At 39.0% G+C, this 17,019-nt stretch overlaps 1 protein-coding gene across 1 annotated transcript in view; it reads right to left on the bottom strand.

Annotated features, from left to right (window-relative positions):
- METTL16 (methyltransferase 16, N6-methyladenosine) overlaps positions 1-17,019 on the bottom strand; it is a 68,957-nt gene that overhangs the window by 30,686 nt on the left and 21,252 nt on the right. The window contains 3 exon segments of the mRNA XM_007076131.3: positions 1,258-1,373; positions 3,246-3,386; positions 8,860-9,059. Coding sequence (XP_007076193.2) covers positions 1,258-1,373; positions 3,246-3,386; positions 8,860-9,059 — 457 coding nt within the window.

Genomic DNA, 17,019 nt, shown 5'->3' with positions numbered 1-17,019 from the left:
TGATTAGAATAAAGAATTCTTACAATAATAATTTTAAAAAATAATCCAATTTTTAAATGGGTAAAGGATCTGAATTGGCATTTCTCCCAAGAAGATATACAAGTTATCAATAAACATGTGAAAAGATGTTCAACATAATTAACCACCGGGAAAATAAACATCAAAACCAAGATGGGATATCACTTTATAGCACTTCATACCCACTATGATGGCTATAATCAAGAGGACATATGACAAAAGTGTTGACAAGGACGTGGAGAAACTAGAAATTGGAAGCCTCACACACTGGAGCTGGTGGAATGTAAAATGGTGCAGCCACTTTGGAAAACAAGCCTGGCAGTTCCTCAAACAACTAAACACAGCGATCATATGACCCAGTAATTCCACTCCTACACAAACATTTGTACATGCATGCTCACAGTAGCATTATTCATAACAACCAAAAAGCAGAGACAACCCAAATGTCCATCAATAGATAAGGAAAATATGGTATTTCCATACAATGAAATATTATTTGGCAATAAAAAGAAATTAAGTACTGACACATGCCACAATATGGATGAAACTTGAAAATATATTCTGCTTCGTGAAAAGAATCAGTCACATATTACACGATTCCACTTACATGAAATGTCCAAAGCAGGCAAATCCATAAAAACAGGAAGTCCACTGGTGGTTACCTAGGACTGTAGGAGCTGTGGGAAACTGACAGTAACTAATGGAGAGGGGTTTTTCTTAGTGGCAGAGGGAGGAGTTGGGGAGTGAGGAAAATGTTCTAAAATTGACTGCAGTGATAGCTGCAAAACTCTGTGAATATACGAAGAATAATTAAATTCTACCCTTTAAGTGAGTGAATTGTATGGCATGTGAATTATATCAATAAAACTGTTATAAAAAAAAATTTAGTTGTAGTGCTAGTCGTACTCTATTTCTTCATCTGGATGCTGGTTCCACAGGAGTGTTCACTTTGGAAAATCCAATTTACACTTACGGCATGCATACTTATATATGTTACGTATATGTATAATACATATATAAACATATATACGTTCATATATACATAAATATACTGATTTCTCAGATATGTAAGCCAATAAACTTCCTTTATTAAGCCAATCTGAATTGACTCTTCAGGTGCTTGATACCAGAAGCATCCTGATACAGCCTCCAAAATAAAAGTTGTTCTTTGCTCTTATCTTTGCAAACATCAACAACTTAGATAAATATTCAATTGTTTTAAAGCAGAAGATACTTTACCTTGGCTTCCAACTGATTTGCAAAAAAGGGTGGGTTGCACATGCAAAAATCATAGATTATCTCAGATTCTTCTTTAAGAGCATCCATCAGGAGTGTCTTCTGTGGTACTTTTACCACTAGGAGAAAATATAGAACTGTTAACTACTCTTAATGCACTGGCAGTTTTCAAATATGACCACAGACTCTATGACACTAGTTCCTTTAAGAGGTGGAGTTTAATATCCCTCTCCTTGAGTATAGGCTGCACCCAGTGACTCACTTTTATTGAATAAAATGAATGTCATGAAGTGATAAGGTGTCACTCCTGAGGCTATGTCATGAAAGAAAAATGTCTTCCTCCTTGCCCTATTTCTTGAATTACCTGCACTAAGAGAATCCAGCTGATATGCCATAAGGATAGTCAACTGGCCTAGAGGAAAGATCCACATGAACGAACCAAGGCTTCCTATCAATAGCCATGTAAGCGAATGGCTTTTGGAAGCAAATCTCTACTCCCAGTGAATCCTTCAGATGACTACAACCTCATGAAAGACTGAAACAGAACCACCTAACTAGGCCATGCCCAAATTTTCGGCCCATACGAACCATGACATAAATATTTACTGTTTTAAAGTTGCTAGATTTTGGAGTAATGTGTACTACAGGAATGGGTAAATGAAGAACACATTATTAGTATCTCCACTTAGAATAATATGTTTAACACTAGTGAGAAAAGTCTAGTTCTTCCAGGAAGTGACATAAATTCTCTTTAATTAAAAAAAGAAAAAATGAACAGCTCTTTAAATACATAGTAAGCACAAATATTAAAAAGTAACTGGTCACTAAGGGGACTTGATTATTGGTAGCACAGTTCCATATTCTGAAATTTAAAAATGATATACTTTAATCAACAGCTGGGTTTCTCTTCTAAAATCCTGGTGATTAGGTTACTTCATATATAGTTGATACCCAACATTCATGGTAGTTATGGTCTATAAAGTCAACGTGAATACTGAATTGGAACAAATGGCTCCTGAGAGAAATATCTAGGGTTAGGTAACTGTGAACAAGCCTCTGGTCAAACAGTCTCATCAACCACTCAACATACAATGTTGTTTCGTGTTTCTGTTTAAAAACACCTTATTTAATATATACTGCTGATTCATTAACACTGAAATCACGCCCGCAACACTAGAACTCATGTCTGATGAGACTTAATCTAATACACGTATTTCCTGAAAGGTGCATCACAGTCTTCTTGTATTTAAATAACAACTAGATTGCATTTAGCACTATGTTTAAACAGCAAAGTCGCCAAGAAAAAAAACAAAATAATGCCAAAAATGTGGCACTACATAGACTATGAAAAGGACACTTGTTTACAGCAGAGAGCTGAAACAAGAAGACAGATCAGCACCCTGTACAACTTCTGCTGGAAACATGTATGTTGGGTGACTCAAAATTTTTGCCACTCTGCACAGATCTGTGAATGACCATAAAAAGTACCAGAGGTATTGATCTGGGGGTTAAATATAACGCCAAGTGTGCAAATTTAGCAAACAGGCAAATTCACAAATATAAAATCCACAAAATTATGAGGATCAACTGTACCATATTTCCTTCTACATTAATACTGATAACAAAGCTGTAAACTCCATTACAATGTACTGTACCATATTTTTAAGAATTACCAGTCTGTATATTAAAAAATATTTTTTTTAACATTTATTAATATTCGAGAGAGAAAGAGAGCATGAGCAGGGGTAGGGGCAGAGAGAGAGAGACAGACAGCAAGACAGACACTGAAACAGGCTCCAGGATCCGAGCTGTCAGCACAGAGCCCGATGTAGGTCTCGAACTCACAAACTGAGCTGAAGTCGGACACTTAACTAACTGAGCCACCCAGGCACCCCAAAGTCTGTATGTTAAAGCAAAAAATTAGATGTATTAAATTATAAAGACAGGTTAACACAAGTGCTTGAAAGAGGAATTTATTCTGTAGAGCTAACCTTTTATAAGATCAGATAAATTATTCTGTTCCACGTTTTTCTTTGCATAGTTGAAGCACATATCATCCACTTCCGTGGCAAGGAAATACCAGCCATTTAAGGTTGTTCCAAGTAAAGGGTAAATGCAGGATGCCCCTGTACCTAGTAAAATGAAAATTCAAAACACATTGCACACACCAGAGGCAGAGGTGAGAACAACAAGCCAAACACCATTCTTCCCCTTCTTAGAATTCTTATAACCTTAACAGTGTAAATCCTAAGCTGGTACCTGCCTGTACACAAATGGTAGCTGCTGGGGTCTTTAGTCATTTCAGGTGTCAGTCTTACCTCATAATTGGATTCAAATTTCCTAGAGGACAGAAACCTTGCTCTTTTGTGTGTTATATGTAATGAAGTGCACACAACTGGCTGGTGATCAAGGACTACAAAACTTATAAACTAAAAATGGTCAAAATAAGTTCATTTACTTTATACAATTTTTCATTTTAAATCTCACACAAAACTTGATTTTCTTAAAATCAATGCTTAAAAGAAATCAATGTACATCCCACTCCCCAAAAGCAGAAAAAAACACACAGGGTATTCTTATGATTATTTAAATGACCAATGCTCAAAAATACCTGTAAGCTGTTACTTGAAGGAAATCAGAAGTTAAAAACAAACAAACAACAACAACAAAAAACTAGATCTCTTAGATGCGATGACATGGAAAGACATTTGATCTAGATGTAAAACACCAATCATTGCCTTCCCCTACTACAGTTTCAAGGGAGATATTCAAAGGCAAATGTTCCAGGCAAAGACAACTAGGGTTTGGTCCTCAACTTGTATGTAGATCCCCTAACCATGAACTGAACTATGTATATACTAACCACAAATACTGTTTTATGACCACTGACTAATATGGCCAGTAAGATCCAAAAGCACACGTTCAAGAGAAGAAAAGCCAGTGTTTATCTTGAAGGCCTATAGCAGTCAGCCTCTACCAGGCCACTCCAGGCCTGCTTTCCTCGGACCACATCTAGGTGCCAGTCTAGTCTTCTAAGGATTTGGCCAGAAGAGATGGGGCTAGGGATATCTCTCACCCAGAGGCAACCCAGGGTCTCTTACTGCTTCCTCATTAAGTATTCTAACAGACTGATAAAAGACACGACCATAACTAACAGCCCTTTGACAGTCACCATGATTGCTATACTTTCTATCATGTTTACCTAATAGCATCCTGGCCCTGGTGCTACTGGGCAAACACCCCCTTGGGAATGTATGAGGTAGCAAAGGAAGGGGTGGTGAAGGGAACTCATGCTCCTCTCAGAGGCCACAATTACTGAGTCCCTGCTAGCCATTCTGGTAAGTCAGAATCATTCACAGTAAGGAAATTTAAGAAGCTCCGTAGGAAAAAATATCTGGACCAGATACCAGGCCCTTGATTCTCACACAACAGCCTCTCTCTTCACACTTCAATTCATTCAAAAGCAAAGAGCAAAAAGAAGAAAGTACACTTTCCTTCAGCTACCTCCAGGATAATAAACACAGGTAAAGACCTGTTTTTTGCACCCCCCCCAAAAAAAATTAAGTTGCTCAATTCTTAAGACTAAAAAACTTGAATTCTAACATCCTAGTCTCCTCAGAAAGCTGAATGACATTTTTTAATGGATAATAACACTTGTAATTATAAATAAAAATGGAAAGTGTATAATCATAAAATTAGAGCAAACTGATGGAGTCTGGGGGAAGAATTTATATAAAACCCTAATTAGAATGAATGTGATTTCAGCTAGAGCGCCCCTTGTGAAGAGCTAAAATCCATTAACCTCCTATATCCCCAAGTGTTATTTTAGACAGTTTGGGGCATAATTAAAATAAATTAGTACCAAGTAGGCTCTTGAGTTTTCTATAACCCATCAACCAGTCTTCTGCCATGAACATAAAAGGGCAGAGCATTAGCTAAACCCCTCATTTTTACATACTGCTTAGCTCATATGGGATGTTCAGAATTTTGAATGTTGAAAGAATGATGTATTTATCTATGAACATTCAACGAATTATTATCAGACATCTACTAGAAAGCTAGAAACTTTGTTAGGCCTTGGGATAGTATAGTAAGCAAAAAAAGTTAACAGGTTCTGCACTTTGCAATCTAGTGGCCAAGAAAGACATTATTCAGACAAGTCAAAGTGTGTTAAAAATTACAACAAATACCCTGAAGGAAGAAACATGGTTTTCTAAAGCTTATAATCAAGGAACTTGTCTCATGCTAGAAGGTCAGAGAAGGCTTTCTTGAGAAAATAAGGCTTGAGCTGACAACTACAGTATAAATGAGATTCTAACAAGGTGACGATGGGGAAGTTCCAGGTAGAGGGAACAACATGTACATTCATGGTGCCTTATTAGAGGACTAAAGACCAAAACTGTAGAAAATAAGGAAGAAAACCACACTGGATGAGACTTAGAGAGGCCCAGAGAAGAGGGTAGGGAACAGACAATGGATGTTTTAACAGCCTAAGTCAGGATATTGGGTATTTATCACAGAAGCAATAAGAAGCCATTAAAGCCATAAAGATGTGACCAAGTATGTATGGATTTATACATACTTTCTGGAGAATGAAATGGAGAGGCAACAGAGTGGATGAGAAGAATAGTTAAAAAGTAATCTGTAGACCAGGGGAGAGAACAGTGACTTGGACTGAGATGGCTGCAGCGGAAATGGAGAAAGTAGATAATTGAAGAAATATTTAAGAAACAAAACCAACAGGAAATGATAGACATTCTCGGTGAGAATGGAGAGACCTATCAAAGAATATCAAGGATGAAAGTGGATTGTGATCAGGAGACTATAGATGCTGGAGAGGATGTGGAGAAACAGGAACCCTCTTGCACTGTTGGTGGGAATGCAAATTGGTGCAGCCACTCTGGAAAACAGTGTGGAGGTTCCTCAAAAAATTAAAAATAGACCTACCCTATGACCCAGCAATAGCACTGCTAGGAATTTACCCAAGGGATCCAGGAGTACTGATGCATAGGGGCACTTGTACCCCAATGTTTATAGCAGCACTCTCAACAATAGCCAAATTATGAAAGAACCTAAATGTTCATCAACTGATGAATGGATAAAGAAATTGTGGTTTATATACACAATGGAGTACTACGTGGCAATGAGAAAGAATGAAATATGGCCCTTTGTAGCAACGTGGATGGAAATGGAGAGTGTTATGTTAAGTGAAATAAGCTATACAGAGAAAGACAGATACCATGTTTTCACTCTTATGTGGATCCTGAGAAACTTAACAGAAACCCACGGGGGAGGGGAAGGAAAAAACAAAAAAAGAGGTTAGAGTGGGAGAGAGCCAAAGCATAAGAGACTCGTAAAAACTGAGAACAAACTGAGGGTTGATGGGGGGGTGGGAGGGAGGGGAGGGTGGGTGATGGGTATTGAGGAGGGCACCTTTTGGGGTGAGCACTGGGTGTTGTATGGAAACCAATTTGACAATAAATTAAAAAAAAAAAAAAAAAAAAGAAAGTGGATTGTGGTGGATCCACTAAAAATAAGGAATGAAGAAAAAGGACCAAGATGATCAAGAAAAGACAATGAGTCTGTTCTTGGACATGGCAAAGTCTGAGATGTTCTTGAGAAATCTGTATTGCCGACATAAGAGACTACAGCTCAAGATAATCCAAGTTGGCAGAATATATAAATATGTGGGTTATATGATTGGAGGTGGGAAACAGTCACAGATGTGGGTGAAATTGCCCAGAAGTAGGATGCTCAATAGGAAAAGGGCTAAAGATTGAGCTCTAAGGATTCTCAACATCTAATGGCCACACAGAGGAAAGCAAGCCTAAAAGGGGAGAAGAGTGACTAGAAGGGAAAGAGGAAAACCAGAGGAAGCCCATGGAGGAACATGCATAAAGGAGAATGGAGGAGTCAATAAATGACCTAAAAAGGTCATGTATGAGGAGGACTGAAAATGTTCGCTGAAAATGCATACAAAAGTCAAAGTTAAAAAAAAAAGTCAAAGTTAAACATCTACTACTATCTAGAAAGTATGTTTCCTATTAACTATAGTTTGAAATAGGGCCACAGAGCTTTGTTCCCATAAAGGACTAATAAAGGCCAAAGAATTAAAATTTATTCTTTATTTTTCTGGGGGGTGTCTGGGTGGCTCAGTCAGTTAAGTGTCTGACTTTGGCTCAGATCATGATCTCACTGCTCAAACCCCACATCAAGCTCTGTGATGACAGCTTGGAGCCTGTAGCCTGCTTCAGATTCCGTCTCCCTTTCCCTCTCTCAAATATAAAGTAAAACATTAAAAAAAATTTTTTTTTTTCCTTTACTTTTTATCTGGGGAGGGGAGGGGCAGAGGGAGGAGAGAGAGAGAATCTTAAGCAGGCTCCACTCCCAGCAGAGAGCAGAGAGCCTGATGCAGGGCTCGATCTCACAACAATGAGATCTTGACCTGAGCTAAAATCAAAAGGACGCTTAACCAACAGAGCCATCCAGGCGCCATGAATTAAAAAATTTTCTTAACCCTATCAAATTAAAACATTGGCTATGATATGGCACCTGGGTACCTCAGCCATTAAGCATCTGACTTTGGCTCAGGTCATGATCTCACAGTTCCCCAGTTTGAGTTCCACAACAGGTGAGCACAAGCCCCACTTCGGGTAAACCACAAGCCCCTCCCTGTTTGTTTGTTTGTTTGTTTGTTTCTTTCTTTCTTTCTTTCTCTCTCTCTCTCTGCCCCTTGCTCACTGGTGCCCCCACCCCCCCATAAAATAAAACATTGGCTATGATAAACATACAATACACTTATAATTGCAAAACACACCCTGGCTTTATTTCCTTCTGTATTTCCACTTAATCTCCCAAATGAACAGATAGTCCTTTCCACTGTTACAAGTTTACAACTAAGAGAACATCTTAATTTAAATCAATGACTTTTTCCCTCTCTTTGATTTTGGATTAAATGTCCTCTATTAATAAAGAGATTCCTGGGGCACCTGGGTGGCTCAGTTCGGTTAAGCCTCCGCCTTTGGCTCAGGTCATGATCTCACGGTTTGTGGGTTCCAGCCCCGCATCGGGCTCTGTGCTGACAGCTCAGAGCCTGAAGCCTGCTTCAGATTCTGTGTCTCCCTCTCTCTCTGCCCCTTCACCGCTCTTGCACTCTCTCTCTCTCTCTCTCAGAAATAAATAAAATATTTAAAAAGAGAGAGAGAGAGATTCCTTAAAGTATTCAGCCCACATGATCTTTTATTAAATGGCTATCACACAGTATCCCAATATGGGGACTACTGCATTAACACCAAATAATTCAGAGTAAAAATAATGCCCCAAAGACACAGACATCAGTATGGTAATCTGAAAAGGTAAGAAAACAAGAGCCTCACTTGCGTTCTGCACTGTTATACCCCTGCTCCCTGTTTGGTGCTGAAAATCCCTTCTCAAGAGAAATAAATGGCAGAAAAGCCCAAGTGTAGCAAAAAAGAACAGTAATATCTGTAGCCAGCTTCTTTCACACACAAATACCCAGAAGAGAAGTTTACAAAGAAACGGACATTGCAAAATTTATGAAACTTATGTTCAGCTAAAAAAGAATTTAAAACCATATATACATACCTATGTCAATTCCTCTTCGGAGAGTACTTTTGTCGGAGTCCTGATGACCAATCAGATCTTCTACCCAATGAATGTAGTTGAGTCTCAAGGGAACTGTAGGAATCAGTCTTTCCAATGGAATATCAATGGAAAGTCCAAAATCTTCCTTTAGAAGAGTACAAGTCAGAGCTCTGACTGCTTCGGGGTCTTTAAAATTAAGACTGAGGAGTGGAGAAAAAGAAACAAAACTGATCAGTAAGATTTACTATGCTATACAAGTTCTACATCAGCCACACAATACCAAACACCCATTTGAATTTTCTAGATCACACATAAATAACTATGCAGAACATTCACAGTGGCATACATATATGGGTGTTTAATACAATTACAGTTTATGAAAGGCAGTATAAATTTCCACCAAAAGTATTGCATTTTCATACAAGGAGCATAGAGGACAAGAGTGCCTCTGTTCCAATTCCTGCCTGATTATCTCCTTAACTTAGTTGTGTGACTTTGGACAAGTTATCTCACCTCCATGAGACTGTTTCCTCAGCTATGGGGATAACAGCATCTATATCATAGTTTTGCTGTGAGATAAACTGAGAAAAGTAGTTAGCATCATGCCCAGTACATAGTAACTATTTTACAAACCCTAGCCTGTTTTCACTATTATTATTAACATCATTTGACATTAACACTTTTTGAAAATCATGTTTAAAAGCAGAAAGTAATATAAAATGCTTGATAATGAAAACAGGATAAGAGGGGCACCTGGGTGCCTCCGTCAAATAAGCATCCAACTCTTGATTTCAGCTCAGGTCATAATACCAGGGTGGTGGGACTGAGCCCAGCGTCAGGCTTCTTGCTGAGCATGGAGACTGCTTGGGATTCTCCCTCCCTCCCTCCCTCCCTCCCTCCCTCTCTCTCTCTCCCCCCGCCTCCTCTCTCTAATAGAAAAATACAAAATCTAAGGGTCGTTCCAGGTAAAATTTTAAGGGTTTATGAAGCATACTATGAATTAAGTACAATAGTACTCAAATATTTGTAGAGCAAATTATAGAGACATGAACAATCAAGACAATTATTGAAGACACAGAATAACCAAGCAACAGTAAACATTTCCATTATCTTCCAGTCTGACACCTAACAAATTCTTTATTCTTCTGCTCTGTGATACTAAGCATACAGTAACACTATTGAACACATATTATTGAGGAATATACAATCAGCGGTTAAAGATGACATGATCTACTTTAAAAAAAACTGTTCAGGGGCGCCTGGGTGGCTCAGTCGGTTGAGCATCTGACTTTGGCTCAGGTCATGATCTCACAGTCTGTGAGTTCGAGCCCCGCGTCGGGCTCTGTGCCGACAGCTCAGAGCCTGGAGCCTGCTTCAGATTCTGTGTCTCCCTCTCTCTCTGACCCTCCCCCGTTCATGCTCTCTCTCTGTCTCAAAAAACTAAATAAACATTAAAAAAAAAAATTAAAAAAAAAACTGTTCAGAGAGGCACCTGGGTGGCTCTGTCCGTTAAGCGTCCAACTCTTGATTTCAGCTCAGGTCATGACCCCAGAGCTGTAGAATGGAATCCCAAGCAGGCTCCATGCTGCACAGAGCCCCACTTGGGATTCTGTCTCTCCCTGTCCCTCTGCCCTCCTCTGCTTGCTTGCTCTCACTCTCTCAAAATAAACAAACCAAAAACAAACAAACAACTGTTAAAAAAAACACAACTTTAGTTTTTTTTAAAGTTTATTTATTTATTTTGAGAGAGAGAGTGAGCACACAGGGTAGGGGCAGAGAGGAGACTTCCAAGCAGGTTCTGTGCTGACACTGCAGGGCCTGACACAGGACCTGAACTCAAGAACCACAAGATCATGACCTGAGCCGAAATCAAGAGTCAGATGCTTAACCAACTGAGCCACCAGACACCCCAAACACAATTTTAATAGTAAAAGAATTTACAAAGAGTGATGATGGGCAGAATTAGATTTTAGGAATACAGGTCTGTTTGTTATCTATACAAAAACTGCACAATATACTTGAATATAACTATTTCTTATACCTTTAAGAATGCTTTGGGGGGCAGGTGGGGGGAAACACCTGGGTGGCTCAATCGGTTAAGTGTCTGACTTCGACTCAGGTCATGATCTCACAGTTCGTAAGTTCGAGCCCCACGTTGGGCTCTGTGCTGACAGCTCAGAGCCTGGAGCCTGCTTTGGATTCTGTGTCTCCCTCTCTCTCTGTCCCTCCCCTGCTCAAGCTCTGTCTCTCTCTCTCTCTCTCAAAAATAAAAATTAAAAAAAAAAAAATGTTTTAGCGTACTAGTTTGTAGGGAAAAAATGAGATTAAGAACAAAGCTTTCACTGAGAGTGTAAACTGGTGCAGCCACTATGGAAAACAGTAATGGTGGTGCCTCAAAAGATTAAAAATAGTACTGAAAGGGAGACACAGAGAGATAAACCAAGAAACAGACTCTTAACTACAGAGAACAAACTGATGGTTACCAGAGGGGAGGGGTGAAATAGGTAACAGGGATTAAGGAATGCACTTGACATGATATGCTCTGAATAGGTATAGAATTGTTGAATCACTATTATAGTACACCTGAAACTAATATAACATTGTATGTTAACTACACAGGAATTAAAAAAAAATACAACTACCATATGGTCTAGCAATTCTATTTGAGTATTTATTCAAAGAAAATGAAAACATTAACTCAAAAGAGATATATGCATCCCTATGTTCACACAGCATTATTTATAATAGTTAAAACATGGAAACAATCTAAGGGTCCATGAATGGATAAATGGCTAAAAAAATGTGAAATCTCACACACACGCACCCAGAAGAATATTACTCAGCCATAAAAATGAAAAAAATCTGGGGCACCTGGGTGGATCAGTCAGTTAAGCATCTGACTTTGGCTCAGGTCGTGATCTCACAGTTCACTGGGTTCCAGCCCTGCATCGGGCTATCTGCTGTCAGCACAGAGTCCGCTTCAAATCCTCGGTCTCCCTCTCTCTCTGCCCCTCCTGACTTACGTTGGCTCTTGCTATCTCTCAAAAATAAATAAACATGCTCAACATCACTTATCATCAGGGAAATACAAATCAAAACCACAATGAGATACCACCTTACACCTGTCAGAATGGCTCACATTAACAACTCAAGCAACAATAGACGTTGGCAAGGAAGTGGAGGAAGAGGATCTCTCTGGCACTGCTGGTGGGAATGCAAACTGGGGCAGCCACTCTGGAAAACAGTATGGAGGTTCCTCAAAAAATTAAAAACAGAATTACCCTACGACCCAGCAATTGCACTATTAGGCATTTATCCACAGGATACAGGTGTGCTGTTTTCGAAGGGGCACATGCACTCCAATGTTTATAGCAGCACCATCAACGATAGCCAAAGTATGGAAGGAGCCCAAATGTCCATTGACCGATGAACGGATAAAGAAGACGTGGTATACATATACGATGGAGTATTACTCGGCAATCAAAAATAATGAAATCTTGCCATTTGCAACTACATGGATGGAACTGGAGGTATTATGCTAAGTGAAATTAGTCAGAGAAAGACAAAAATCATATGACTTCACTCATATGAGGATTTTAAGAGATAAAACAGATGAACATAAGGGAAGGGAAACAAAAGTAATATAAAAACAGGGAGGGGGACAAAACAGAAGAGACTCATAAATATGGAGAACAAACTGAGGGTTACAGGAGGGGTTGTGGGAGGAGGGATGGGCTAAATGGGTAAGGGGCACTAAGGAATCTACTCCTGAAATAATTGTTGCACTATTCGCTCATTTGGATGTAAATTTAAAAAAATAAAAAATAAAACAAGTTATAAAAAAAATTTTTTTTAAACATGTTACATTGACTTTGGGACCCGATGGGAAAGAGCAGTACCTGTTTGTGAAAGCTGAAAGAATCAGGAAAGTGGTATCAGAGTCCGGAATAAAGGAAATATTGTTATGTAAAAAAGAATAAATAAATAAATTAATAATAAAAATATTCTTAGAAATAAAAAAAAATTAAAATAAACATTAAAAAAAAAAAAAAAAAAAAAAACCTGCCATTTGTAACAACTGGTGGTAGACCAGGTGGTAGACCCTGAAGGCATTACACTAAGTAGAAAAGATTAGACAGAAAAGGGCAAATACCTTATAATCTTACTTAAATGAATAATCTAAGAAAATAAAAAGCAAAAAACACCTCATAGGGGAACCTGGCTGGTTCAACTGATAGAGCATGCAACTCTTGATCTTGGGGTTGTGAGTCCAAACCCCACGCTGTGGGTAGAGTTTACTTAAAATAAATCAAAACCAAACAAAATCACCTCACAGACAGAGGACAGACTGGTAGCTGCCAGAGAGAGGCAGGGGGTGGGTGAAAATAGATGAAGGGGGCCAAAATGTATACATTTTCAGTTATAAAATAAGGAAGTTATGGAGATGTAATGTACAGCATGGTAGCTATAGTAAATAATACCATATTGCAAATTTTAAAGTTGCTAAGAGAATCTTAAAAGTTCTCATCACAAGATGGGGGCACCTGGGTGGCTCAGTCAGATAAGCATCCAACTCTGTTTCGGCTCAGGTCATGATCTCATGGCTTGTGAGTTCAAGCCCCACATCGGACTCCGTGCTGACAATGTGGAGCCTGCTGGAGATTCTCTTTCTCCCCCTCTCTCTCTGCCCCTCCTCCTCTCACTCTCTCTGCCTTTCTCTCAAAAATAAGTAAACTTAAAAAAAAATTCTCATCACAAGAAAACAAATGTGACTATATGATGACAGATATTAAGCAGACTTAATGTGTTCATTAAAAAAAATTTAAGTTTATTTATTTATTTGAAAGAGGAAGGAGGGTAGGGGCAGAGTGTGGGGGGAGAGAGAGAATTCCAAGCAGGCTCCCCACTGTCAGTGCAGAACCCCACGCGGGGCTCGAACTCATACACCGTGAGATCATGACATGAGCTGCAACCAAGGGTACAACGTTTAACTGAGCCACCCAGGCACTCCAATGTGTTCATTTTTAACATATACAAATATTGAATCATTAGATTATATACCTAAAATGGGTATATGTCAATTATACCTCAATTTAAAAAAATGGAACTTTAATATAATCTAAAGAAGATGGCTATAGGGGAATCTCAAGAGATATAATCAGAACCTAGAAGCAATGAGCATAACTAGTGTTCCAGATCTTAGTTTCCAAATACCATTCCCACTAAAAGGAATCAGAGTTCCTTAGTAGAATGGCTATTCCAGGTCTGAAGTAGGAGAAAGTATAAGATAAACCTAGAACATTTCGTTGTATCAGAAAATAGGACATACTCAAAGATGAGGAAAGTCACAAGGACGTGGGCCAGTTAAGGGGGCACCCACTGACCAAATCTGGGACAATCTGAATGAAGAATGCCATCAAGGGATTATATCCCCAGAGTAAAAGAAAAATATACATGAGTCTATACTTACATAAATAGATAAATAAATGGGGAAGAAAGGACAGCTTTTATTTACACTAGAATGATAATTACCAAATGTGTAGAAGTAATGAAGGAGTAGAAAATTATACTTGGCAATCACAATGCTAATTTTTCAATTAAGAATCATCAGTGGTTCCCTCTCTCTGCCCCTCCCCCACTCACATTCTGTCTCTCTCAAAAGTAAACAAACATTAAAAAATTTTTTTTGAAGTGGGGAGAGGGGGGCTCAGAGCACTTGGGTGGCTCAGTCGGTTAGACGTCTGACTTCGGCTCAGGTCATGATCTCACCATTTGTGGGTTTGAGCCCTGCATCGGGCTCTGTGCTGACAGCTCAGAACCTGGAGCCTGCTTCAGATTCTGTGACTCCCTCTCTCTCTATGCTCCTCCCCCACCCATGCTCTCTCTCAAAAAAATAACGTTAAAAATTTTTTTTTAAAGCCAGGGGGAGCGCTCAGGTCATGGTCTCACCATTCGTGTGTTCGAGCCCCACATCAGACTCTGTGCTGACAGCTCAGAGCCTAGAGCCTGCTTCAGATTCTGTCTCCCCCTTTCTCTACCGCTCCCCCAGTCAACTCTGCCTCCCTCTCAAAAATAAACATTAAAAAAAAATTTTTTTAAATCATCAATGGATGATGCTAAAAATAGTACAAAGTTCAATGAGAAACAGAATATTTACATGGTCTCAAGGTACTTCCCCACAAATTATCAATTACAAAGGAGAAAACAGTAACTCTGTAATGAAGAAATCTGATGGATACCACCTTAAACAAGTGATCAAAGTTAACACCACTAATCATGGATGGGACAAATTAACATCATAGGCTTCAGTGATGCATAAGAAGGACAAAACAGGACAAAGAAAACAAGACTTAAAAAAGCACGCAAAAATGAAATGGAATTGAGGAATGAGATTGTGGGGGTGATGACACAATACTGTCCACAACTAAAAACTAAAAACCACTGATTTATACAGTACAGAGGGGGAATTTTACAGTAGTTAACTATATCAGAATAAACAAATGAAATGAACAAGAAGTTAAAAAATTAGAAAAAAAAATACGGGAGAAGCAGATAACAGAGACCCCTCATACACTTAATTGGTCTTCCTGAATAAGAAAACCAGAGGAGGAAAACAAAGAAATTATTCAAAATAATCCCCTGCCCCCACAAGAAGATTCACTGAATCTTCAGTGAATTAGCAATTCAGAATTAGCAATACTGAAAAACCAATTCAGAATTAGCAATACTAACACATGTACCAAAAAAGTTACTAGACTTTAAGGATTAAAAGAAAAAAATCGTTTTTACACCTTGGTAAAAAAAGTTAAACCACCTACTGGGGGAAGAAGGGCAACAGGGTAAAAAGAAAAAAATGGCTTCAGGGAACACCTGGCTGGTACAGTTGGTGACACATGCGACTCTTGATCTCAGATTTCTTAAGTTTAAGCCCACAATGGACATAAAGATTACTAAAAAATAAAATCTTTAGGGGCACCTGGATGGCTCAGTTGGTTAAGAGTCCGACTCTTGGTTTTGGCTCAGGTCATGACCTCACGGTTTGTGAGTTTTGAGTCCTGTGTCAAGCTTTTGTGCTACAGGTGTGGAGCCTGCTTGGGATTCTCTCTCTCCCTCTTTCTATGTATGCCCTTCCCACACTTGCACACATGTGTTCTCTCCCTCTTTCTCTCAAAATAAATAAATGAACTTAAAAAATTAACAAGTAGGGGCACCTGGGTGGCTCAGTCAGTTAAGTGTCCAACTCTTGGTTTCAGGTTGAGTTATGATCTTGTAGTTCATTACATTAAGCCCTGAGTCTGGCTCTGCACTGACACCACAGAGCCTGCTTGGGATTCTCTCTCTCCCTCTCTCCCTCCCACCCCTCTCTCTCTCTCTCTCAAAAATAAATAGGGGCACCTGGGTGGCTCAGTCGCTTAAGCATCCAACTTCAGCTCAGGTCATGATCTTGCAGTTCACGAGTTTGAGCCCTACACTGGTCTCTCTGCTGTCAGTACAGAGCCTGCTTCAGATCCTTTATCTCCCTCTCTCTCTGCCCCTCCCTTGCTTGCACATTTTCTCTCTCTCAAAAATAGTAAATATCTAAAAAATAAAATAAAATCTTTTTTAAAAGTTTATTTACTTTGGGAGAATGACGAGAGCACAGAAGGAGCAGAGAGAGAGGGAGACAGAGAATCCCAAGCAGACCCCGATAGGGTCTCGAACTCACAAACCGCAAGATCATGACCTGAGCCAAAACCAAGAGTCAGATGCTTAAGTGACTGAGCCACCCAGATGCCCCAAAATAAAATCTTAAAAAAAAAAAAAAGACTGACTTCAGACTTCCACACAACAGCACTATTTAATAGCAGAAAACAAAAGGACACAGACTACAAAGCCCTTAGAGGAAAAAAATGTTACCTAACAATTTTATACTCAGCAAAATTGTATTTCAAGTATAATGACAACAGACAAATGTTTTTAAGCATATAAGAACTGAAGGAACATAGGTTTCCATGATCCCTTTGTGAAAAAACAAACAAACAAAAAAAATCCCTAATGGAAAAATTCAACAACCAAGAGACAAACTATAGCAATAGACTAGCAGTGAGCAGTGAAGCTATTTTAACTGGAGAACTAAGATTAAAACACCTGTGAACTGTGGCCACACAACAGGATATAAAT

Source organism: Panthera tigris, chromosome E1 (genome assembly GCF_018350195.1).
Source record: "Panthera tigris isolate Pti1 chromosome E1, P.tigris_Pti1_mat1.1, whole genome shotgun sequence".
Lineage (NCBI taxonomy): Eukaryota > Metazoa > Chordata > Mammalia > Carnivora > Felidae > Panthera > Panthera tigris.
Note: the sequence above shows the minus strand (reverse complement) of the source record. Positions and strands in the feature narration are given on the sequence as shown.